This window comes from Bos indicus, chromosome 10 (genome assembly GCF_029378745.1).
Source record: "Bos indicus isolate NIAB-ARS_2022 breed Sahiwal x Tharparkar chromosome 10, NIAB-ARS_B.indTharparkar_mat_pri_1.0, whole genome shotgun sequence".
Taxonomy (NCBI): domain Eukaryota; kingdom Metazoa; phylum Chordata; class Mammalia; order Artiodactyla; family Bovidae; genus Bos; species Bos indicus.
The window spans coordinates 35287366-35314657 of record NC_091769.1 but is presented as its reverse complement, the minus strand read 5'-3'; the positions used below and the strand labels follow the sequence as shown (position 1 = coordinate 35314657).

Sequence of the window (27292 nt, the reverse complement as noted above, 5' to 3'; positions counted from 1 at the left end):
TTCTTGGGAGGAAGACCACAGAGTTAAAGTGCCATTTTCATCACATCACATTGTATTACCAGTATAACATTACTGTTGATATTAACTTTGGTCACCTGGCTAAGGAAGTATTGATATTTGTCAGATTTCTCTACTGTAAATTTTCCCAATATTTCCCTTTTTCCTTACTATCTTCTTTGGAAGAAAGTTACTATGCACATCTCATACTTAAGGAGTGTGGATGTTATGTGTCACTTCTTTGATGGCAGAGAATTCACATAAATTATTGTGAATTATTCAGTGTAGGAATACAGATTCATTCTCCCATTCATCTAGTCTCCCTATTTATTTATATCACTATGCTGCTGCTTAGTCGCTTCAGTCATGTCCGACTGTGTGCGACCCCATAGACGGCAGCCCACGAGGCTCCCCCGTCCCTGGGATTCTCCAGGCAAGAACACTGGAGTGGGTTGCCATTTCCTTCTCCAATGCATGAAAGTAAAAAGTGAAAGTGAAGACGCTCAGTTGTATCCGACTCTTAGCGACCCCTTGGACTGCAGCCTACCAGGCTCCTCCGTCCATGGGATTTTCCAGGCAAGAGTACTGGAGTGGGGTGCCATTGCCTTCTTCTTATATCACTATAGATGTGGGTATTTGTTTTCTACTTTGGGTTATAATCCAATACTGCTTTGTTTTATTGCTCCAGTGTTTCCCGCGTTTGGCCATTGGGCGCTCGTTCAGTTGGCTTTTGTGCCCCTTTGTCGTATTTCCTCCATGTGAGTTTTGTTGTTGTTGTGTACACTCCCTTACTCTCTGCCACTGTAAGATGCTTCAGATTTGTCTTCTATATTTCCTACGTAAGTCCTAGAAAATCAGCTGTTTCTCCAAGAAGCCCTGGTTCCTCCCATTGGAGAATGATATTAGAAACCAGATCTAGATGCTTGATCAACTTGTTGCTACTGGGGAGTTGTTGCTTCTGAGAAAGAAAGTATTTGTGTGTATGCTAACCTGTTATACACATATCTGTAAATATTTCTATGTATAACCATCTCTCTCTATATTAAGCTAAATATAGGTTCATACTGATGTCTCTGACTTTATTACCACATGGATCATTCTTGACTTTTCCTCTTGCTCGTGTATAACCTACATTCCAACAGTGAAAAACCTGGTTCTCACCATCGGCCATCTATTTAGTTAATTGTTCAATTCTACTGTACGTGTGTAGTGATATCAGAATTTTTGAGGACATAACCTAATCAACTGGAGTAAAAAGCTCAGATGCAATTTCTATTGCCTCTAGTCTTGCAGACTCTATTCATTTCCAGTTTACTTAAAAAGTGAACATTCTTCCCTCCATCCTCTTCAGTGAAATTAATTTGTACATTAGTAACACAGATTGTTTTTTTTTTTTTTAACCAAATTCTGTATTTTGTCCTGGGATTTTATTACATCCTAAATAATCTTTTGATAATTTGCATACATTAAGGTTCACTCTCTGTGCTGTGAAGCTACAGGTTTCCAAGAATGTGCAGTGTCATGTAATCACTGTTATGGTATCATACAGAATAGGTTTACCACCCTTAAAGATCCCCTGGGTGAATCCCCATTCAACCTGCCCATCTTCCTCCAAACCCCTAGCCACCACTGATCTTTTTACTGTCTTTCTAGTTTTACCTTTTCCAAATGTTGTAAAGTTGGAATCACTCTGTAAGTAGCCTTTTCAGATTGGGTTCTTTGATTTAGCAGTATACAGTTAAGATTCATCCATATCTTTTTGTGATTTGATAGCTAATTTCTTTTTGTCACTAAATAGCATTTCATTCTATGGACAGTATCACTGTTTTTCTCTTCATCTATTGAATGATATCTTGATTGTGTCCAGTTTTTGATGATTATAAATAAAGCTTCTTAAACATTCGTGTGCAGGTTTTTGTGTGGACATAAAATTTCCATTTTGTGGGTTAAATATCTAGGAGCAGGACTGTGAAATCATATGATAAATGTCTAGCTTTGAAAGAAACTGCCTGTCTTCCATATTGACTGTACCATTTGCATTCCCACCAGCAAAAATGAAAGTTTCTGTTGTTTTGCATCCTTGCCAGGAATTGGTATTGTCACGTTTTTGGATTTTATCCATTCTTATAGGTGTTTATTGGTATCTCATTGTTTTAATTTGCATTTATATTTCTGTAATGGCAAACTATGTTCAGCATCTTTTCAGGTGTTTATTTGCCATATCTATATTTTCTTTAGTGAGTTGTCTGTTTTCTTATGGTTGAGTTTTCAGAGTTCTTTGTCTATTTTGGATGCAGGTCCTTTATGTGATATGTGTTCTGCAAGTATTTTCTGTCAGCCTGTGGCTTGTCTTTTCTGCAGGGCAGAAGTTTTTAATATTAATAAAGTTTAAATTATCAATTTTTACTTTCATGGATCATACTTGTGGTGGTGTTTATAAAAACTCATCACTAAACTGAAATTCACATAGATTTTTATCCTATTTTTATACTTTTGCATTTTACATTTGGGTTATAATCCAGTTTGATTTCATTTTTGTGAAAAATGTAAGGTCTATGTCTGGCTCCTTTTTTTTTTTTTTTTTTTTTGCATGTGAACATTCAGTTGTTCCAGCACCATTTGTTAAAGAGATTATCCTCTTGCTATTCGGAAGTCTTGCTCTTTTAAGATAAGTTGAAAGGATGACCCTATATGTGAGACAGCAGAAGAGACACAGATGTATAGAACAGTCTTTTGGACTCTGTGGGAGAAGGCAAGGGTGGGATGATCTGAGAGAATAGGATTGAAACATGTATATTATTATATGTGAAACAGATCGCCAGTCCAGGTTTGATGCATGAGACAGGGTGCTCAGGGCTGGTGCACTGGGATGACCCAGAGGGATGGAATGGGGAGGGAGGTGGGAGGGGGGTTCAGGATGGGGAACACATGTACACCCATGGCTGATTCATGTCAATGTATGGCAAAAACCGCTACAATATTGTAAAGTAATTAGCCTCCAATTAAAATAAATAAATTAAAAAAATAAAAAAATAAAAAGCAGGCATTATTTTGCCAACAAAGGTCTGTCTAGTCAAAGCTATGGTTTTTCCAGTAGTCATGTATGGCTGTGAGAGTTGGACTGTAAAGAAAGCTCAGTGCTGAAGAACTGATGTTTTCAAACTGTGGTGATGAAGAAGACTCTTGAGAGTCTCTTGGACTGCAAAGAGATCCAACTAGTCAGTAAAGGAAATCAACTCAGAATATTCATTGGAAGGACTGATGCTGAGGCTGAAGCTCCAATACTTTGGTCACCTAATGTGAAAAGCCTACTCATTAGAAAAGACCCTGATACTGGGAAAGATTGAAGGCAGGAGGAGAATGGTACAACAGAGGACGAGATGGTTGGATGGCATCACTGACCAATGGACATGTGTTTGAGTAAGCTCCGGGAGTTGGTGATGGACAGGAAAGCCTAGCGTGCTGCAGTCCATGGGGTTGCAAAGAGTCAGGCAAGACTGAGCAACTGAACAACAACAAATCACAGTTATAGGCTCAGAATAATGCTAGGCTCAGAATAGTTCTCAAGGAGGAGTATTAAGCCACAAAAATCGAGCTCCATTTATCTGTATGACTCTGAGTAAATTACTTTGCCTCTCTGAGCCTGATTTACCTCATCTGTAAATGGAGGTAATGCTACTCTGTATTGTGGTAATGCTATGAATGTTCAGCAAAATAATGGATGTAAAGGAGACAGTCACTAAATAATAAATAAATAAAGATAAGTTGAGTAGGCTTTTCTGGGTCTGTTTCTGAACCCTCCGTTCTGTTGCAGTGGTCTTTGTGGCTGCTCTTTTACCAGTACCATGCCACTTTGATAGCAGTGAGTGTTTTCTCTTTTTAAAATTATACTCGAGGATATGTCTTTTTATACTTTTGTAAATCAATTTTGAATTTCTTTGTTAACTCTAGTGATTATCTTGATTATTTCTTTTCTTGAACTTGTTTTCTCTTCAGTTAAATTAATTTCTTCATTTAAATTAGTTAAGTTCTTTTTATTTTCTCTTAAAATCTGTGTCTGCTAGGGCTGCCATTAAAGAAATACCACAGACTGAGTGGCTTAAAGAGCAGAAGTTAATTTTCTTACAGTTTTGGAGACTATACGTTTAAGGTCAAGGTACTGGAAAACTCATTTTTGGTGAGCTCGCTTCCTGGCTTATGGACCTTCTCACTGTGTCCTCACGTGGCCTGTTCTTGGGGCCCAGGGGGAGAAGAGGTGAGGGTGAAGACACCTCTGGTACCTGTTCCTCTCCTTGTAAGGACACCAGTTCTACTGGGTTAGAACCCTACCTAATAATCTCATTTAACTTTAATCTCCTTAAAGTACAGCCACACTAGGGGTTAGGGCTTCAACATATGAATTTTGGGGGCATAGAGTTCAGTCCCTAACAATGTGATAAAGGCATCATTGCTATGAATTTGTTTCTAAATATAGACTTAGCTCTATACTGCATTCTTTCTTATGTGTCATTATCATTATTCTCTACATGTTGTTACTGTACTCTTATTTCCTCATTGACCTTATAGTTAATTAGAAAATAGTGCTTTTCCTTTGTTCTCCAGAATCTTTTATAAGCCCTCTGCTTTAAAAGCCAATATAGAAATCTGTAATACTGTGGGCATTGTTTTGATATTTTGAGTTTATTGAACTTTTCTCTGTAGTCTAACAGGGTGGTTCTTAATTGCATGGGACATTTGGATGTGTGCATTTAAAAAAATATTTGTTTTTATTTATTTAATTTTATTTATTTGACTGTGCCAAGTTTTAGTTGCAGCATGTGGGCTCCAGCTCCCCATCTGGGGATTGAACCCAGGCCCCCTGCACTGGGGGCACGCAGCCCCGGCCACTGGACCGCAGCGAAGTCCCTGGCTGTGTGCATTTTTGGCTGGTGTCATGATGTGCGCTGGGAAGGGGTCTGTTTCTAATTCTTAGGGGAAAGCAAGCACTCCTGGTTCTCGTCCATGCTCCAGGCCAGCCATGCAATTGTATGTCATATGTTTCTGTGCATGTGTGTGTGTATTAGGAGTAGGGGAGAGAATGAAAAAGAGATAGGGAAAAAGAAAGGGTGACTATATCATGCCCTGCCTCCCTTAAAACGTGCCCCACTGCCATTGGTGCTTTGGAGCATCAGGAGTAGGTGTGAGCCCTGTGAGTGGAGTCTCCTAGAATTCCAGGTGTTCAGTGAGGCAGAGCCCCCTGTGCTCTGGTTTCCCCATTTTCTTTGATGATCTCAACCTAACTCCAGGATTTCACCTCCAAAAGGGTGAGTTCCAGGGAGCAGTCTCACTTGTGAGTCACTTGTGTCTACTCTAAACTCATCCCAGTGATGTTCTTCTAGGTCTTTCCCATTGTCTGGGATGGGCTTTCTTCCCTAGGTGACAGGAAGCAACTTAAATCAACCCTCCAATCTTCCTCTTTCAAGACTCGTATTGAAATTTGTAAAACACTGTAGAATTTAATGAATCTTTCATTCAATAAAAAATTAATAAAAAAATTGTGCTCAATCCTTGATCTCTGAAGGAAGATTTCTTTTTTCCCTTTAGCTAAATGTTTGTAGTGAGGACATTTGAAAAACTACCTATTAACTTTTAATTTTGATATAATTTCAGATTGAAAGTCTCAAAAGTATGAAGAATTCGCAAATACCCTTTACTCAGATTTTCCATGTACTAGCATCTTACCATATCTTCTGTCGTCTTCTCTACAGATGGACACACACACAAATCAGGAAATTAGTATTGATACAATAATATGATCCAATCAACAGGCTTTATTCATGGTTCACCGGTTGTCCCACTTAAATCCTTCTACCAAAAGAAAATTCAAGCCCTTTCATTGCATTTAATTGTCATGTCTCTGTAGTCATTTTTTGTATTTTATGACATTGGCATTTTTGAAGGCTATAGGTCTGTTATTTTGTAGATAGTTGCTCAGTTTGGGTTTGTTTATGTTTCCACATATTGGGTTCAGGTTATGTATTTTTGGCAGAAACCCCATAGAAGTGGTACTGTATTCTCAATGAATCATAACAGGAAGTGTGTGATGTCGATTGTTCCATCGCTGGTGATGTTAACTTTGATCATTTGGTTAAGGTGGTGTCTGCTAGGTTTCTCCACTGTAAAGTTACAGTTTTCCTTTTTGCACTGGCTAAATTATCTTGTGGGAGGATACTTTGGGGCTGTTATCCTGTTATTCATTAATTTCTACCTGAGTCAGTTATTATTATGGTGTTTATCAAATCATTATTTTCTAATTCCATCATTTTTTCTACATGAATTAGATTTTTTGGTTTGCTTTTTACTATAAGGAAGAGCTTTCTAATGAAGGACTTTTGTAATTTAGAAAATGCTTTTTTCCTCTTAAGAAGTTGAGTTTCTACAGTTGAATATCTTTCTTTTACAACTGTTGTCTTTTAAACTCAAGGCTAAGCTATGAGACCTTTGTGTTAGGGCTGTACCCTGCTGCTGCTGCTGCTGCTAAGTCGCTTCAGTCGTGTCCGACTCTGTGAGACCCCATAGATGGCAGCCCACCAGGCCCTGCCAATCCTGGGATTCTCCAGGCAAGAACACTGGAGTGGGTTGCCATTGCCTTCTCTGAGGGCTGTACCCTAGCTGTACCAATTCTGTCTGAGGCAATTATATCCTGAGACTATGCATGAAGAGCCATAGGGTCACATGAATGATTTCAGCTAAGAAAAACTCCTTGGTTTAAAACCTTCAGTATCACCTTGCTATAATAGTTTTTTGATTTGCAGGTTTTCATATTTTTATGTCTCTATAGGTACTTTAGTATAAAATTAAGTGAAACTGCTATTAAAGAGGAATTATGTGATCAAAAATATATTACCACTTTGGATATATGATGCAACTTAAACCAATAACAGAATGTTGCCAAATTGCTGACTTGCTGTATGCTTCAATGAATATTTAAGAACCCTAATAACAATGGTTGCAAAAAAATTAAAGTTTGAAAAGAACTTCAAAACTTTTTGCCTGCTAAGTAGCTTACCTGTCTTCTTGTAAGGCTTATACCACTAATTTGCTAGATTAACCCATCAAACAATGAACAAGGATTATGGTTGTACTGTCAGTCCTGGTGATGCGACGCTACATTATTATGAATTCCAAATTAGGGAATTTGAATTGATGAATTTGTTTTTACTATCAGAAGTTGTATGTTTTGAATTTGTTGGTGTTTGTGTCATGGTGAATGTATCTTGCCCATATCATCTCCAAGCAGGTGCTTGAATCAGGTTTGTTTCAGAGGTAGGTGGTGAATCCTCTAATATCTTCAAGACATGCCATGTTTTCTTAAGCAAAAACATTTCTGGGCCACAGCCTGACAGATTCTTTCATGTTAAGGCAAAGTGATATTTATTTATGTTAGCTGTTTCTTGTAAATATACATTGTCTAAATTAGCTTAATGGAACATAAGACAAATTAAATTAAACAAAAAGAGTTAAACACAGTTTCTTAAATTTTTATGTGTAGTATCCCAAGAGAATCAAAAAAAGGAAAGCTAACTGCCAAGTGTCTCTCCAGTTTTCTCTCAAACACATTCTGTTATTTTAATAACAGCTCATATATCTGAAATCTCACCTTGTGGATCTAAAATAAGGAGTAGAAACACAAAGTTATTCAGTGTGCATGTTCTCTGTTTTATGAATGTTAGAATTTGGTATATTATATCCAGGTAATTCATGTGATATTTTAGCACACCCTGGTGCATACTTCTTGCACAGAAGTTCTACGGAAACTGTTGACTGGCTTTGATTTCTCGGTTTCAGTGGCTCATGTGTACAAAGATGAATATCATTTCTATCTGAAAGTGACATTGTCTTAAGAAACGTGTAGAGGAAGTTGAGGAATATTGCAGAGGACATTATTAGATCTTATCTGTTTTTTAAAAACAACTGTCCACATATACGATTCCTTATTTATTTTGTATGTATTGAACAAATGCTTTTTAAAAATTCATTTGTTTTTAATTGAAGGGTAATTGCTTTACAATATTATGTTGGTTTCTGCCATATAATAGCATGAAGCAGCCATAGGTTCCCTTCCTCTTGAACCTCCCTCTGACCTCCCACCCCATCCCACCCCTCTAGGTTGTTATAGAGCCCCAGTTTGAGTTCCCTGAGTCATACAGCAAATTCCCACTGGCTGTCTGTCTTACATATGGCAGTGTATATATTTTTTCCATGTTACTCTCTCCATTTGTCCCACCTTCTTCTCCCCCTACTGCTGCCCCATGTCCATAAGTCTGTTCTCCATATCTGCATCTCCATTGCTGCCCTACAATTGCATTCATCAGTACCGTCTTTCAAGATTCCATATATATATGTTAACATATGATATTGAACAAATGATGTTTAAATCACTAGATCCTTCTTGTAACAAGCATGAAGATACCTTTTTCTCCGTGTTTCACACTCAAGTTCCACCAGAAAACTATGAAAATCATATACAGAATGTCAAACAAGGTATGTGATTTTATATATTGTCCCAAGAAGATACTAGCTATATATACAAATATTCACAGATGAAATGATTTGATGTGATTTAATTCAGTGGTGAGGGGAAGTAGGTGAGGTTCTAGATGAAACAGGATTAGTCACGAGTTAATCATTATTGAAGTTAGTTGTTGAGGGTTCATTATAATAGTCGTCTTTAGAACATTTGAAATTTTGTATAATAAACAGTTAAATCTGGCTGCTAGTGATGGAAATCTAGTTTAAGTGAAAAAGAAAATTTATGAAAAGAATCCTCCTGGTAGATAGCTTCTTTGATTCCTAAGATCATATCCTTTCGCTAGTCATTGAGAGGGTGATTCAATTCCATAATCCTAGAGAAGAGACCAACTGATCCATCTTGGGTTAGGTGCCCACCCTTGGTCCAACCAATTCATCCAACCTAGCAAAAGCTGGGGTTACTACCGGGACATGGCAACTTCTACCCTGGATCACTCCCAGGATGGAGAGGAGAAGAGGACATTTCTAGGCAGATAGTTTTTACCAGACTATCTAAGATTTTTTCCTACAATGTATTAAAAGTGTATTTTAAAGAAACTATTATAAATGTAGACAAAGATGCATTTAATTTGATTTATTTTATTTTTTTATTTTTAAAAATTAGTTTAATTGGATGATAATTACAATATTGTGATGGTTTTTGTCATACATCAACATGAATAAAAGTTTTATATGTATAATGTAACAGTATATAACACTTTGTATAATTTGATTTATTTTAATGTGTTGTTTAAGAGAATATGAAACTTCAGCTGAATGAATAAACTTCAGATTTCAGTTAAAAAGACTATATACAACTTGGATTATGGGAAAGAGTTATATATTTTATATCTAAGAAGGCCACTCACCAAAAAAATAACTCATACTTTAACTATTGGTGTTTGTAAGTCACTCAGTCATGTCCAACTCTATACGACCCCATGGACTGCCTCCAGGCTCCTCTGTCACTGGGGTTTTCCAGGCAAGAATACTGGAATGGGTTGCCATTTCCTTCTCCAAGGGATCTTCCTGACCCAGGGATCGAACCCAGGTCTCCCACATTGCAGGCAGATTCTTTACCATCTGAGACACCAGATTGATTAAAGAATGAAATCTCAGTTATAAAGCGTAGATTTTTTTTTTTTTTTTGCTTAGAAATGTGTAACTTAAATTTGAGTAAAACTTTGTTGTTGTTGTTTTTTTACTCAAATTTATTTTAGTCTGAAAAGAAATTAAATTCAGAGATCTAACACTTTTGATTGGTCTTTCCAACTAGTGTAATTAAAATTTATTCTTTAACTATTAAATTTGTACTGAATCTTTGCTAATGAGCCACAAAACACCAATTGACTAGCTCCCTGAATCCTTTTTATTGAGGTTACCTCTCATAAAACAAAGATAACTTTTAAGTAAGCCTGTCTGCACTGAGCTACTGGCTAGTGTTTTTTTTTTTTGTCTCTAGTACTTTAATACGGCAGTTTATCCTGTTTTGTAAGGTGGACTCTATTTGTCATTTAGGAAGACTCTTTTTATGCATATTTTTAGAGCTTTAATGAAGGATTCGCATGGTCTTTTAAAAAATGCTTTAAATGTGACTACAGTGAAACCAAGATATTTTATAAAGGGGATAAGAGGCCACAAGTATTTTTCTTGCTCTTGTCTTGAGCACTCAGGGTCTGAACAATTGACGCTGATGCAAAGCTCTTCAAAGGTTGAGAAAAACTGACAAACTGAGATGGGCTTTAGGGGTTTGTGCAGATAGGACGAGGGACATCCAGAACACTTATGCCCCGACCTGGCTTAAAAAACAGGTTTGAACAAGAAGTTTATTTTTCTAAGATAATAGCGAATCAGTGAGTAGTAGGTAATGGTTCTAGTCTTTAGAGTAAGTTTTATGTCATATAAATACTAAAATAAAATACATGTTAAAATTCTCATGACATCAGCGATTTCTCCTTCATGTATATTGCTTGAAGTTCTTTTCATATCTCCCATGATTCCAAAGAAATCAACAGCAAGAAGTTTGACACATGATAATAACAAAAGTTTTATGAGAACTTCATTGTAAATTATGGTAGCACATTTATCTTTTTAAGAATAAATGTTTGTGTGTCTTAAGTTTCTGATCTGAAATTTAGGACCTTTTCTGCGTGTGTTTATTTCTTATATGTTTCAATATATGCTTAAGGTAAATTCTGGCATAATGGACAATTATAATTCTGAAAAAATTTTGAACTTTTTTATTATTAGATTCTACCTATGATGTGGAAAGAAATGAGTCAATGATCAAAGCAGAAAATAAACCTTTCTCAAATACAGAAAAGATTGAACTCAGGGGTAAACACAGCCAGGATTTTATTAAGCGAAACATTGAGGTATGTACCTAGAAATTTAGAAGCCAGAATGTGGGACTAAATGAGTTGCAAAAATGGAGATAGCTATGTTCGTTGTCTTAAAAAAAATTTTTTTTGACCATGATACATGTATATGTAATTGAAGCAATTTATATAACTGTAAGAGAAGTTTTATGAACCAATGCTTAATTTCACTATTTTCACTCCATCCTAGCCTATTCTATCTCATCCTACCCTCTTAAAAATTGCTAGCTGCAACTTAATACATTTGTTTCATTGCCCAGAAATGAATCTGGTTCCTGCAATTTGAAAAACATTTATTTAAATAATAGTTTTATATACTGTTTCCCAGATTTTAAATTGCATATTAATAAAATTGGTTTTCTTTAAAGTAATGGGACTGATTTTATGGTTGGTGCATTTAGAAATTTGAGTGGAAAATGCTCTTGGCAGAGGTGGAGAGGTCAACTGGTTGTCTGCCTACTGGCCCTGCCTCTCCTCTCCCAGCTCCTGGAGCAGCCTGTTGTTTGTCTCTTGCTTTGATTAGCTCACTGATATAGAGGCTTAACTTGGTTTTAAAGGCTGTGCAGTCTGACTTGGTTTGTCCTCCAGGCAGACTTAGACTAACCAAGGGCACAAGGACTCCTGTATTCGACCAGAATGTGAAATAATTTATAGCAAGAAATAAAAGTATGGTGAACAGAAGGTTCATGGCAAGCCACTCAGGCAGTTAAGTCACTAGAAAGCTACATTGATAAGTGTGACGTTTTAAGAGGAGAGAGTTAAGTAATTCTTCATAGTTCAAGCCTGATGTTTTCCACAATTAGCATGTCTTTTCCAGGGAGACTGGATTCATGGGTCAGCCTGCCACTGCCAGGACTGGCCTCTGGGACTCTTGACTTTTATGTGCTCCATGTTCCTATGATCTGAAAGAAACCTTTGCCAGCTTGCTCTTTTTGCACTGGCTCATTGTTTGTTGACTTAATGTATAATTTTCCAAGAGCAGTAGGGTTTTCCCCACATCCAAGTTCTTGCTGACACAGATAGCAGTTCCACCATAGATTTTCCTTTTTCCTTTTATCAATAGTAACTGAATCCTATTTAAACTCCTGATGTGATAGTCTTGAAACTTAAAAGCCGTTTCATTTAGTGGATATATATCACATAGAAAGTGGTAAGATTCCTCCCAAATGTCTCAGCAAGTATGTTGCATTTGATACATTTAATATAAAGAGAGGTTTGCAAACTGCCCATGTTTTATTTTTTATATAAAATGTTTGTTGAGATGGTTGAATATCTTTGCTTGGATAATGGAGCTCTTCCAAAATTTAGAATAAAACAAAATTACCCAGCAAATGAAAATGCCTAATATAACAAATTTTGCCTTAGTGAATCTGTATTGTAGAAGCCTCAGATTCCATTTTAATTTTTCCTGAACTATGAGTTGCTTTGAGTATTTAATATTTTCTTTTGATACATTCTGTAGTTGGCCAAGAATTCAGGAAAACCTGTGGTTATGATTGACAGAGAAAAGGAAAAGCTGGTTGAACTTTTGAAGGACTTAGACGATAGTGATTCAGGGCTGTCCAGTTCTGAGGTAAGTAAACTCTGATATTCTACAGGCTCCACATGTCTTAATTTTTATTTTTAAAATCATATTGTTGATCAAATAGCAAAAATTGCAGTAATTTTTCAAATTATGAGGCAATATTTTTAACTTAAAAAAATCCTGTTTTACAATTTTATTTTTATCGAAATTTTCCAATTTATTCTTGTTGATTCATTATTGACTCTCTTATGGCATTATAAGAGTGGCCTACACGTTGGTTTTCACAATAATACCCTCTGCCTGTGATGTGACGGGCTTGCTCATTGATGACATAGAGATATGTTTCTCTGGATCCTTTTTTTTGGACATTTCTTATTATCCCTAAACCAATTCCACATAATTTCAGTGTAATCTTTAGTAATCCTTAAGAGCACCATCCAGCTCCTGTCCAGGTAATGTTGGGTATTCAGTTCCCTGAAGAGTCTGGGGCAAGCACAGGCTGAGTCTGAGGAGTGAATCCATGGTGTGAATGTGAGTATTTACAGGGCCTGGGCAGGTCACGTGAGTAACGCAGGCTCAACATTTGCACTTGTTTGCATACTAAACTTCTAGCTCTGTTCTTACTTCCACAAAGAAATACATTGTCCTGTGTTCCTTGAAACTCTTAGCGCTGTCATCTAATTTTTATTCTCCTGTGTTTAATAGAGATAATACGGTGACTGCTGCTGACACCCTGGAGCAGCCTTTTACCTAGCAAATCTGTGCATCCATCCCCTGCTGTGACTCCTTCTCTGGAGAATTGTCCTGGGCCAAATGGGAGCTGACCAGTCCAGGAAAGGATGGCACCCGCCCCCCCGACCCCGCCCGGCCCCTTTGTTTCCTCACCTTGAAATAGGATGAGCTGTGTGCTGCAGTTTGTCCTCCAGAGCTTCCCCAGGGGTCAGTCGGTCTTCAGCTGAGACAACACCCTTGTCTGGCTTTGTTCCCTTGTTCCTAGCCTGCTTTCCTCACACCTCTAATCCTGAAAGCACTCTTCCGCTAAGTCACTTAAACAGGAATCTCTGCCTCAGGTTCTGGGTCTAGGGAACCCAGCCTAAGACATGTAGGTTCAGAGGGCAGTTTTAGCTCTGGCTAAAAAGCAGTGCATGTGCAGCAATACCTGGGCCAGTATGCCAGTCAGTGGCTGCTGCTGCCTAGAAATCCCTGCCCAGGGCTGCCTGGATCCTCCAATTTGTCAAGAGAAACTAGAAATTCAGATTAAAAAAAAACCAATTCTCTATAATTCCCACTCCAAGAAAGGCTGGTGTATATTCCTCCAGGTTATGTATTCACAGCTGACACTGTGTTCTGGCGAAATGGAAAATGGATCTGCAGACACTGGAGGTGGTTTAGGAGAGTGGTTGAGTGCTGGCTTTGGCAGACTGGCTAGAAAGCAGGATCTGTCACTTCCCAGTTCTGTCACCTTAGAAAGTTAGGTCTTCTCAGCTCAGTTTCTCCTGGACAGAAATCTAAAATGGTCTCACTGGACTAGGATCAGAGTGTTGGCAGTGGGCTGCTTTCCTTTCTAGAGGTTCTTCAATAATTAATTAATTTCTAAAATCTTACGTCTTAACAGGGCAGGATCTTTGGTATGCTTTGATTTCCCTCTTCTCCCATTTCTCTAGAATGCATTGAAATCACTTGGAATTTTAGTTCCAGGATGTTATAAGTTTTCCTTTTCAGGATGTTATAAGTTTTCCTTTTAAAAATAGTATGCTTCTTATATTTCAGGAATCTTTCTCAACAGTAGCCAAATTTTAAAACCGCCTTATTACCTGTGTATTTAAACTCAACTAATTGTTTATTGGGGCTTCTCTGATGGCTCAGTGGTAAAGAATTGGCTGCAATGGAGGAGAGGCAGGAGTTGTGAGTTTGATCCCTGGGTCAGGAAGATCCCCTGGAGGAGGAAATGGCAACCCATTGCAATATTCTTGCCTGGAAAATCCCATGGAAAGAGGAGCCTGGTGGGCTATAGTCCATGGGGTCAAAATCATTTTTCCTGAGTTATTTTTCTGGAATTAAAAGAATTCCCCTAAATATGATGGTGTGTAGATAATTTTTGAGTGTTTGCATATTCAAAAATTAATTCTTCTCCCACTTGAAAAGTGAAAGTGAAAGTGAAGTCTCTCAGTCGTGTCCAACTCTTTGTGACCCCGTGGACTGTAGCCCACCAGGCTCCTCTGTCCATGGGATTCTCCAGGCAAGAATACTGGAGTGGGTTGCCATTTCCTTCTCCAGGGGATCTTCCCAACCCAGGGATCCAACCCGGGTCTCCTGCATTGCTGGCAGATGCTTTAACTGCTGAGCTACCAGGGAAGCCCATATCTCCCCCTTGAATGATGGCTTCAAATGGTAGCTTTAAATGGTGTTAACTAAATTCTAGATGTAAAATCCTTTCTGGAAGCTTGTAGGATTTTTCTCTTTATTTTTGAGTTCACCAATTTTGTCAGAACTTATTTGTGTACATCTTTAAAAATATTTTTGTCTTGCATGGCATCTTCTATGTAGGCACTTTTTACATGAAGGTTCAATTTTTTCATCTGTTCAGAAAATTATCTTCTGTTATTTCTTCTCTTCTGTCATCTCTTTTTCTTTCCTTTTGGGCTTCCTATAAAGTGGGTATCAGGTGGGAATGGGATTAATTGCAAGTCACAGAAAACTTTAAAAACCATGACTTAAATAAGAAACCTACTTTTTTTTTTTTTTTTTTTTGTGACAAGAAATCCAAGTGTAAGTAGCTAGTGTCTTTTGATCTTCTTGACTCATGGTCTTAATGTGTTTTTGTTTTTCAGCATGCAAGATGACTGCTATATCTGTAGATAATGTGTAAATTTTCCAGGCAGAAAGAAAGGGGGAAAGGAAAGGGTAAAAGAGATACCTCTGAAGCTTTGCCTTTTCGCTTGGGAAGCTGTGGTCTCCCCATGACTTCCACCTGCACCTCACCGGCCAAGCTAAGACTGCACATGGTCATCCATTTCATACAGCTGTGCAGTCAAGACCGGGGATCCAAGGATTTTACTTCTTGTTATTTTAGCAGAGAAAGGTGAAGGAGGAGGACATTGGAAAAGGGGACCAGGTCAGTCTATGTACCAAGCCCATACATGGGTATAGAATCTCCTCCAGGATCTCTCCTCCAGGCCTTCAAGTATTTTTCTCATAATCTTTATCCTTTTTGTCCTTTTGCTCATCTACATTCATTTTACAGTTTTCTGAGTTGAATTTCAAACATCTCTATTTTGCTTACTTTGCTTGTGCAGCCCTCTTTTGAGATTGTTGCTATTTTTACAGTTATTATTATTTTTTAAACTAATATTTGCTGAAAGTTCTTTCTGCAAGTCCTCTGAGGAGAAGGTGTCCTTTTTCATTATCTGATGTGGGAGATATTTTATATGGAGATTCTATGACGCCGGATAGGTGGTGACACATGATGGAATAGAGATCAGAGGAGGAAGACGTGAATGTGGCAGGAAGGGACTGCCATTTTGAGGAAGGGACTGATCTATCTATTGTTTCCTGAAACGGTACCAGACTTGTTGCCATGCTTCGGATTTGCTGTATTCTTTCAAGTATCTGTATGTCCTTTTGGAGTGCTCTGCCACTTCACCTCTGACAAATCCAACATAAAGATGACTAACATGGTAATTATGTTTGAATTCCTCAGAACTCATGCCTGCTGGTTGTTCCTTACAGTGGCATGTTTCATTCCATGGATGTAATGTTCTCTTCAATTTGTCTAGGATACTTTGAATTTGTTAAAGATTTTTCCCTGTGTTGGGAACTCACAACTACTAATGACTTTCCCCAAAGCCGGAAGCCTCTGCTGTCACCCTTCCCAGCAAAATGGGTTTTGCATCAGATCTTAAATTCCTCACATCTAAATCAATACTAGACGGGTGAATCTGATTGTAGACCCTCATTCTGGCCTGAATCCTAGCTGTAAAGCAGGTGGTGAAAAGCATTTTCTGGGTTCTGTCTTAGGGAGGCGAGATTCCTACACATTGCAAGTGTAGGCAGAAACACATACATCATCTGCTGCTGCTGCTGCTAAGTCACTTCAGTCATGTCCGACTCTGTGCGACCCCATAGACGGCAGCCCACCAGGCTCCTCTGTCCCTGGGATTCTCCAGGCAAGAACACTGGAGTGGGTTGCCATTTCCTCCTCCAGTGCATGAAAGTGAAAAGTCAAAGTGAACTTGCTCAGGCGTGTCCGACTCTTAGCGACCCCATGGACTGCAGCCTACCAGGCTCCTCCGTCCATGGGATTTTCCAGGCAAGAGTACTGCAGTGGGGTGCCATTGCCTTCTCCAACATCATCTACTACATGTTAAATACCTGTATGCAGGTCAAGAAGCAACAGTTAGAACCAGATGTGGAACAATGGACTGGTTCCAAATTGGGAAAGGAGTACATCAAGGCTGTATATTGTCACCCTGCTTATTTAATTTATTTGCAGAGTACATCATTCGAAATGCTGGGCTGGATGAAGCGCAAGCTGGAATCAAGATTGCCAGGGGAAATATCAATAACCACAGATACCCAGATGATACCACCCTTAAGGCAGAAAGCAAAGAGGAACTAAAGAGTCTCTTGATGAAGGTGAAAGAGGAGAGTGAAAAAGCTGGCTTAAAACTCAATGTTCAAAAAATGAAGATTATGGCATCCCATCACTTCATGACAAATAGATGGGGAAACAATGGAAACAGTGACAAACTTTATTTTCTTGGGCTCTAAAATCACTGTGGATGGTGACTGCAGCCATCAAATTAAAAGATGCTTGCTCCTTGAAAGAAAAGCTATGACCAACCTAGACAGTGAATTAGAAAAGCAGAGACATTACTTTGCTGACAAAGGTCCGTATAGTCAAAGTTATGGTTTTTCCAGTAGTCGTGTACAATGTAAGTGCTGGATGATAAAAAAGGCTGAGCGCTGAAGAATTGATGCTTTTGGACTGTGGTGCTGGAGAAGACTCTTCAGGGCCCCTTGGACAGCACAGAGATCAAACCAGTCAATCTTGAAGGAAATCAACACTGAATATTCATTGGAAGGACTGATGCTGAAGCTGAAGGTGCAGTACTTTGGCCAGCTAATGAGAGGAGCCAACTCATTAGAAAAGACCCTGATGCTGGGAAAGATTGAAGGCAGGAGGAGAAGGGGACAACAGAGGATGAAATGGTTGGAGGGCATCACCAACTCAATGGACATATCTTTGATCAAACTTTGGGAGATGGTAAAGGACAGGGAAGTCTGGCGTGCTGCAGTCCATGGGGTTGCAAAGAGTCAGACATGACAGAGCGACTAAACAACAACACACAATTTCCTTCTGTTACAGTATAAAACATGAAACATTTCAATTTCTGCTGCACTTAGTTGAACAGTTTCTTTTACTTCAGTCACTTAAAAAGAATTCCATTCAAACAAGAATTTAAAATTTATTAACCAATATTTAATCATTGATTCCATAGTTTTTATTTTGTGTGTGTGTCAGATTCTTATTTCTCTTAGGTCATACAGTATTTATATCACTTTTACTTAGGAAAAAAGATCAGAATTTATTTATGACTAATTAGATTTTTTATAATTATGTATAATTTTCATATGCCAACTTGCAAGTATATTTTAAATGTTTATTGCTATAGTATATCTTATATGGATATAGTATAATCTCACTTTCTCCCTATTTTCAGACTTTTTGAAATTATCCTTTATTATAAGTAACATGGCAAAAAAATTCAGTGTTTTGGGTTGCCAGAAATGGAGGCAAATTTTGGTTAAAAAAGGGAGAAAATGAATTTTTTGGGAGACTTGGGTACCTCAAAGGTACAGTGGAAAGTTTGAAGGACCAAGTTTGTAAACCAGGCAGAAATCAAGCAAATGGCCAGAAAAAATAGACAGAAAAATGGCCCTAGAAACTCCTCAGAAGCAGGCTGGTTCAGGGTTGCACTGCAGCCGCCAGACGCCAGACACCCATGCTAGCGAGCACTGCCGCCGCCTTCCCTGCTCCAACACTGGCTCCTCGCTGCTGTTGCTGTCACGGTTAATCTCTTCCCACCTTCCTGGCATCTTTGAATCTCTCTCTCCCTCAACAGTCTAAGTCCAGGCAGGGTGTTTACTTCCAATTGACTGAATCTAGTTCATTTGCTTGTCTTCTTGATGTCAGTGGGTAGGGAGAAGGAGTGTCTGGTGGGGACCTGTTCCCTAGAGAGGCTTATGCAGTATTAGTGTCACTGAAGCAGGAACGGAGATAGGATGCTGGGGCCAGGGAGAGACACATGTTAAGTCTTTCTGCATAAGTTTTTGCATGTACTTTTTCTGGTTACCACTTAGGGATTGATCCCTGGTTTTAGAGTCATGAAACCAAAGGGCATGAAATTCTCATGCTTCCTTGCCCTCCATCTGCCCCTTTGTTGTTAGTGTTCTTCATGGGTCTTCTGTCTTCACGCTTCTCTTTGTGACCTCACCCATTCCCATGCTCTGAGGGTTTGAATCACTATAGAATTATGGGTGAGTCCAAAATACTTATTTCCAAGTCTCTATCTTGAACTTCAGACAAACATATTTAACTATCTGACATAATCTGTGGATATCCTAGGGATATCTGTGAATATTGAAAGGCCCCGAACAGAATTCATTATCATTTGCCTCCTTAAACCTACTGTGTGTCTGGATATTCCTTATTTTGATCCATATGACCACTATCCCCCTAGTTGATAAAAATCAGAAATTTGGTTTTTATTCTTGATTCATACTCCTCCCTCATTCTTCCATCAAATTATTTCCAGATTCTGTACATTCTGCTTCCTAAGTATCTCTGGAATTGGTTCTGTGTTCTGCATTCCTAGGAAACATTCCAAGTTCAGACACTCATCACTTTTCTTTTAGATTGTGGCTTTTTCTTCTTAACTGGATTTTCTGCCTACCATCTCACCCTCACCAGCTCCAGTTTTAAAGTGCACAGCTAATTGTGTTGTTTCTCTAAGATGTTACTAAGATTGATTATTTCCTTTAGGAAGCCTTCTCCAAACACTTTTTATCCTTGCTCTTTCCTGTTCAGAGAGGCTAGTTGACCCTCCCTGATCCCCGTGGAGCCCTGGATTTACCAATACTTTTCACACCTTGTTAAAATCTTTGCTGTCAAGGGACTGAGAACTCCTAAAGGCAGGAATGTGTGAGATTCATATTGAATCACTAGTGCCCAGTATAAGGCCTCCCCACAGTAGGGGATTTAAAAAATTTTTTTAATCTATTTTTTAATTGAAGGATAATTGCTTTACAGAATTTTGTTATTTTCTGCCAAACATCAACATGAATCAACCATAGGTATACATATGTCCAGTAGGGGATTTTTGAATGAAATATTATGAATGGCTTTTAACGTATGAAGAAACTAAAATTGAGATTGACACATATACATTGTTGATACTATGTATAAAATAGATAACTAATGAGAACATACCATATAGAGCAAAGAACTACTTAATGCTCGGTTGTGACCTGAATGGGAAGGAAATCCAAAGGAGGGGATATAGGTATCAGTTCAGTTCAGTTCAGTTCAGTTGCTCAGTCGTGTCCAACTCTTTGCGACCCCATGAATCACAGCACACCAGGCCTCCCTGTCCATCACCAACTCCCGGAGTTCACTCAATCTCATGTCCATCGAGTTGGTGATGCCATCCAGCCATCTCATCCTCTGTCATCCCCTTCTCCTCCTGCCCCCAATCCCTCCCAGCATCAGCGTCTTTTCCAATGAGTCAACTCTTTGCATGAGGTGGCCAAAGTACACATATACATATATTCATTTTGCTGTACAGTGGAAAACAATACAACATTGTAAAGCAACGATACTCTGATAAAAATTAATTTATAAAACTAAAAATAAAAAAGAGAAACTAATGTTGGTTGAATGGCCAGTTGTGATCTTGAAACCCAAACAACTGAGTTTATAGACTCAATTACTTTTCAGGGACAAATTTTGAAAATAACATGTCCACTATAGTGTAAACATGATTTCTTCCTATTCAACAAACCACTTTTCCAGAGTGGAGAAATATGGATATTATGAGACTCAGACTTTGAGGCTAAGAGATTTATTCCATAGTGGGAAAACCCTGCAAAATATAAGAATATGCAGAGTTGGCAGATAATGAAACCTTAAACTATTTAATTTTTTCTTGTACTATCCCAAGTTAATTCTATTTTTTTAATTTAAAATTTTTATTTGTTTTTGTGAGGAGCATTGATGTGGCTGTTTGAAAGGTATATTTTGGGAAAAATGTAGTGTGAGAATGACCTGGTGACCCTTGTTTCCTTTTAGGGAGGTCAGTGTGGCTGGCTGGTCCCAGGAGAAGGATACACGCTTGCAGTCACCCAGCATCAGCAGCTTGCTGAAATTGATACAAAACTCCAAGAACTTTCTGCCACCTACCCAACAATTTTCAGCTCTTCTCCAAGACCAGAACATCAGAATGATAAGGTATATTTGATTCAAGAGCCTATAGATTTCAGGTTTGTATGTACCTACGCTAGTTCACATCGTTTGACAATCTTCTTGTTAACTAAAGAGATTTCTTCCCAGTTGCTTTTCCCATGACTATAATTGTAGTGATAGTGATTTCCACAGCAGTGTGTATTTTCCCTGGCTGACTTTCTGTTCATTGTTCTTTCAGTTGATAATTTGCTAGGATGGGGTTACTGAGGAAATATTTATTTTAATATCTTTATGACTTAAGCTAATTCTTGATCATGAACAGAGGAGAGGAGAGGGAAGAGAATCAATGCAGTACTCATTCCTTTGAGAGCTTTATTTCTGTCTGTTCCTTGGTTCTAGGAGTTAGCAATGATAGTCACCTGTCCCTTACTCTGCCACATTCTTCTAGCTCCTTTAATTTAACAAGCAGTGAAGCTCACCATATGGGTTTCCCTGTGGCTCAGTGGTAAAGAAAGCTGCCTGCAGTACAGGAGACTTGTAGGAGATGTGGGTTCAATCCTTGGGTCAGGAAGATCCCCTGGAGAAGGAAATGGCAACCCACTCCAGTATTCTTGCCTGGAGAATCCCATGGACCGAGGAGCCTGCTGGGCTACAGTCCACGGGGTCTCAAAGAGCCAGACTCAACTGAGTGACTAAACAACGAAGCTCGCCATGCTGATGACCTCTATCCTGTGAGGATTCTTCACTTGATAGTTCCCCCAGATATTCTTTTATGTAGCTCGTGGAAGGTGAAGAAGAGCAGAAGAATGGCAGCATCTTTGGAAAAGTAAATTCTTTTCCTGCCCTAGGTGTCAGTATTTTGTGGGATCTAGTTTGCAGTTGGGTGGTAATTTTGCCTGAAGAGAAAATGGCTGGTCATTTGTTAGTCTACTAATCCTCCATCAATTTTGTAAACATATCGCCAAATCATTTTCTTACGATATTAGATGCATGTGATTTTACTTGTTTTTTTAAAAATGTAAATAATATCAGTAGTCTATAGGTAATAATTCTTATTTATAGTGAATCTTTTCTTCAAGCTGTCAGTTGAAGGTTAGGGATCTGGATTTGGGTCAGTTGAACTACCTTAAGGGAAGGGAGCAGTGTTAATATGCTCCCAAGAAAGTTTGGTTGTGAGGGAACCTTTATGGAGTCATCACAGCTTCCTTAAATTACATTCCTAAGGACCAGGCACAGCTGCCTCTGAGCCCTTTACACAGCTCGGTGGTGGTAGTGGGAACCACTGTTTTCTGGACTAGGGGCAGAGTTCTAAGAACTATAGAATCTCTGTCCTCACCCAAATATACCCCAGGACTTTGACACATCAGCATTTTTGCTGCTAGTTTATTTATGTTTACTGGGTACCCATTCCCAAAAGGAGGAAGCCAGGACAGGGGAATAAAATTGTTCAGGGATATTCTTTGTTCTTTCTCTGTTATAGCTGATTTTTGTTGTTGTTATTGTTGTTAGATTTCAAAGGCTGCTGAGATCTCAAAGCTGGATAATGGTCCAAAATACAGAAAATGTCTTTTTCACAATCATCAAATGTTATTCTTGAAAGAGAAACTTAGAATTTAGAAATTTGTTAGATGACAATGATCAGATGCTGTCATTGTCATCTAAATCACATTTCAAAGTTAGCATTTATGATTTAAACAAAATATTTAAAAAATAATAAAAGGGAAAACCAGTACATTACTTAGTTGTAACATACTGATATTATATATTTTTATGTGAAACAAACTATATTTAGAGAAAAGATAAAACTGCATTTTGGGACTCCTACTGGATGCAGAAACAGAAATGTAACATCCTAGTTATTGAAAGGAGGTAATTAATGCTCCTTGTATGCAAAAAAAAAAAAAAAAATCTTTTGAGCTTTTATTAAATCTCCTGTTGGCATTTCCTCATTTCTAACTAAAACCAGTATTGCACATTGAATTTTCAGGCTAGAAATGCTAGCATGGCAGATTACTTTACGGATATTATTTTTGGATTGGAATTCTCTTTGAATAATACACTGAAAAGTATCTCAGGATAAACCCTGCATATCTATTCAGTTGATGAATGGCCTCCAATCTATTGCTGAACACAAATATTCATAACGCACAGTCATGGTTTTTTAAGCTTTCTGCAAACCATTAACTCATCAGTAATTTTTCTCCATGTTCCTTAAGAAAAAAATGTCTTTTAAGTGGAATATAAATTTCTATTTTCAACAATCAATTAAACAAATGTTAATCAAGTGCTCACTGTATGCAAGGAATTGTAGAGCGTTTAAAGATGAGTCAGGCACATATAGAACTGTGGGGTGAGAAAGCCTTGTTTCAGGTTCTGGCTTTTCCACTTACTGGCTCTGAGGACTTGGGTGTTAATTAGAAGCACTTTAAACCTCAGTTTCTTCATCTGTAAAATAGTCATGATAATATTATTCCTGAGGGTTCTTTTAAAGTGTAGGTGAGTTATAAGTTAATATGTGTAAAATACTTAGCACAGTGTTTGACCCCAAAAGATGTTATTATTAATATAATAAGTGACTTAAGAAACTTATTGCCTTGTGAGAGGCACAGAATATATATAGATAACTGTGGTACAAGACATCATAGGTAAGAACAATAGAAGGCTATGAGCAAAGTGCTTTGCTGGTTCAGAGGAGAGGGAGAAAGCTCATCCGTAAGGAATATCAAGAGAGTTCATTTCAAGTGAGGGATAGGAGGAGGAAGAGAAACCAGTGAGTGAGGTAGAGGAGGTCAGAGTCCCTGGAGAAGGCCACCATCACATAGCATGAGGTTGAAAACTGGTGAAAATGGGTGAACTCATATAAAAAGTCCAGATTTCTAGTTTCTTTTGAAAGATTAGAAAATCTGGCAACATTAGGCTTGAAGCACTGATTGACAAAGTATAGGACTGAGCTGAGTAGCAACTGCTGCTTTCCATGAAGCACAAGTTCTCCAATTTGCTACACCATCCATCACGCCATATTGTGTTGCCTACAAAACATGGGCCTACTTCTTGCATTTAAGTAACTTGCCCAGCCCCTGCCCAGGCCATCAAAACGTCTTTGAATGCCTGTTATTTCATGAGAGATGACGTGGTGGTGGAAGTTGAGTATCCAGATTAGTATGTGGCTTTACTTCTGACCTTAAAGCAGCTTGTAGGGTACTAGAGGATAGGACATATAAACATAGACCAATTTGTGCAGTGGGCCGACCATTCAGTGAAAGAAGTACCACAGTATGGGAACTTATCTTATGAGAAGTATGGAAAACATATGCTTGGGGAACACAGGGAAAGGAAAGTTTGATGAAGGAGTGGTATTTTAATAAGGAGTGATATTTTAAAAATTCATTTGAAAGTTTTAAAATTTTGATCAAGAAAATAAGTTCCCAAACAAGTTGAAACACGCAGGGTTTCTGACTTACCTGACTGTGGAAACAATAAGATGCTAAACTGGTAGGCACATAAGCCCAGGATGAATCAATAATTTGAGGGGCTCCAGAGAGTTGGAGAAGGCGATGGCACCCCACTCCAGTACTCTTGCCTGAAAAATCTCATGGATGGAGGAGCCTGGTGGGCTGCAGTCCCTGGGGTCTCGAAGAGTCGGACACGACTGAGCGACTTCACTTTCACTTTTCACTTTCATGCATTGGAGAAGGAAATGGCAACCCACTCCAGTGTTCTTGCCTGGAGAGTCCCAGGGACGGGGGAGCCTGGTGGGCTGCTGTCTATGGGGTCACACAGAGTTGGACACGACTGAAGTGACTTAGCAGCAGCAGAGAGGTGACTCTGAGATGAAGGAAGTATTGGTTGTTGTGAAAGGGGCAGATGAGGAATCTCTTCCTTATGGATTACAATGTTCTCATGTAGGTGCCCTTGCTGTTAGCTTCATGGAGATGTTTTAAAAGCAGCATTTGGCTTTCACATGTCTGATTTCTTTAGTGTAAAACAAAGCTTGTGGTCACTTTCAGAAGAAAGAATGGCTGCTGTTGCTGTAATGTGAGTAATATCATGTGGTTGCAGTTTTACATCTGCTTTTTATTTTCATTCATCATAGCAAAAGAGAACTAATTGAAGCAATTTTTTTCCTTAGGATCTGCGGTTTAACTGTGCATACCTTTTTGTATCCATCCCCTAACCTCCAACAAATCAGTTATTTCTTTCCACGTACTGTAAATCCCACCATAAAATTGAGTGATGTTCTATAATTTAGTTACTGTATTTCTTATTTGCAGCTGTGTTACATTCCAGCTTTCTCCGGAAATATCCAAGATATAGGCGTTATGTAAGCACTCAGTTTAAGTCCTTAGCAACTGGATTCAATAATAAATTCTATTCAGTTTGGCTCTTGTAAAGAAGTGTAATTTATTCATCTCTCATGCAATCAGTCTTATTAAATCTAGCATTCCAGTTCATCATTAGATTTTGTTTTCCTGGTTGGGAGAGAATGTTCAGAAATGGCTCTCATTGACGTATGAGGAATTTCTTTGTTCTTAAGTCAGCTAGTTTAATTGACTATAAAGGTTTTCCTCAACTCGATTTATTTTCTTGTTCTTAAACTGTTGATTCAGTTGTATATGATTTTGATAAGACCAACAAATATTAACAAACATTTGATTGAGGAAAATTGTAGCTGTATTTACCTCTTCTATTGCCAAGAAAATTTTGACCAGCATTTAACTGTTTTTCGATCTCTTTCTGTTTCAATGTTAGCTAACCTTGAGGAAATATAAAACATGGTTTGATGTGTAATCTTAAAAGATGTTTTATTATTGAGTCCAGGAATTTGCAGAGTTCCAATAATGGCCATCCTGTTCACTTGACCTCAAATTACTTAACATGCTGATCAAGGTCAGGAACTGAGGAGTTTTTTTAGGTATGTTAGTCACAAGCACAGAAATCTTATTGACCATCTGTTCATTAAAAAATAATATAGAAGTATGCCAAGAGAGCATGGGTTTGTGGATTGAGGAATAAACAGGAAGTTAATTCAGACATCCTTGCCTCTAACCTGGCAAACATGTGCATGTGCAAGCTTGGTCATTCAGACTCTTTGTGACCCCCACGGACCATAGTCTGCCAGGCTCCTTTTGGTCCCTCCTCCAGGGGATCTTCCCGACCCAGGGATCGAACCCGCATCTCTTGTGTCTCCTGTATTGGCAGGCAGATTCTTTACCACTGCGCCACGTGGCAAACATTCCCAATTAAATCTGTGGAATTCTTGCTACCTGTGTTTTACAGATTACTTTGAAGTTTATATTTATATTTCTTGGTTTTTCTATGCTAAGCCTCAAGATTTCTTTCATTTCATGGAAGTATTTTAAAATGATAAAAACAATCTGGCTAAAAGATTTTTTTCTTTAGTTTTAGTACTGCCAGGCAAAAGATCCATCTGATGACAGGAAATAGCAGTAGCCTGTGGAAAAGCATACCATTAGCTTGAAAACACAGGGCAAGATGGCTTTGTTTAGGCAGGTTTGTATTTTTCTGGCCCTTAACTCAATGCCTTATTTTCATATCAGATAACTTATGAAGGCGTGAGTAATTTCCTCTGTATTTGGCTTTTAGAAATGGGTTTACTTAGCTTCAAAGACCCCTGTTGGCTCAGTCAACATCACAGATATTTTTCTAAGCATGAACTTACAATCCCTAGGCAATCAATTAGTCAAATCGGCAAATATCTTGACCTCATGATCTGTTCTATTCTTGTGGCTCCTTAGATGTTCTGTGCATATTATAGAGAGCTGAATTTTTATGGAACTGAATTTTACTTTAACTGAATAAAGGCATTTCTGTATGACTCAAGAAATAGAGAAACAATATGCATGGTCAGAAAATCTGCTAAAAACTTTCACCCAGAGGAAATCAAGATCTTTCTGATGATCAGGAAAACAGACGGTACTGATTGGCACTTGGATGTGACAACAGAACCTCTCCTGGCACCACAGAGCTTCTTGAATATACCAGTATGCAATCTTTGCCAGAACAGATGATTACCTTTTCTTGGCCTCTGCTTTCATCACATGCTGTCTTTCAAATATTTGTACTATATGGTTTTGCTATCAGAGACAAAGACTGAGGAAAGATATTATATATCCTTGGCTTTAACTGTGGTGAATTGCAGACTCAGCTTTCAGAACTGGAAGAAACTTTCTCAGAAGAAGTTGAGACCAGGAAAGAAAAAGTGACTTGCAGAACTCAGCTAAAATCTAACCTTAAGACCAGTATGTTTTGGTAAAGAGAGTCATGTTGTCAAGGCAGAATGAAGATAGGCTTGGTAATGTTTTGTTTTCTTAAAAATAAAAAATAATTTTTATGCATATGAAATCACTATAGGTTTAC

General features: G+C 38.3%; 1 protein-coding gene across 1 annotated transcript in view; it reads left to right on the top strand.

Annotated features, from left to right (window-relative positions):
- Positions 1–27292, top strand: part of FSIP1 (fibrous sheath interacting protein 1) — a 208875-nt gene that overhangs the window by 36742 nt on the left and 144841 nt on the right. Inside the window, exons 6-9 of the mRNA XM_019968497.2 lie at positions 8422–8520; positions 10798–10922; positions 12388–12498; positions 20801–20959. Of these exons, the coding sequence (XP_019824056.2) occupies positions 8422–8520; positions 10798–10922; positions 12388–12498; positions 20801–20959 (494 nt within the window). The remainder of the gene's footprint in view (positions 1–8421; positions 8521–10797; positions 10923–12387; positions 12499–20800; positions 20960–27292) is intronic.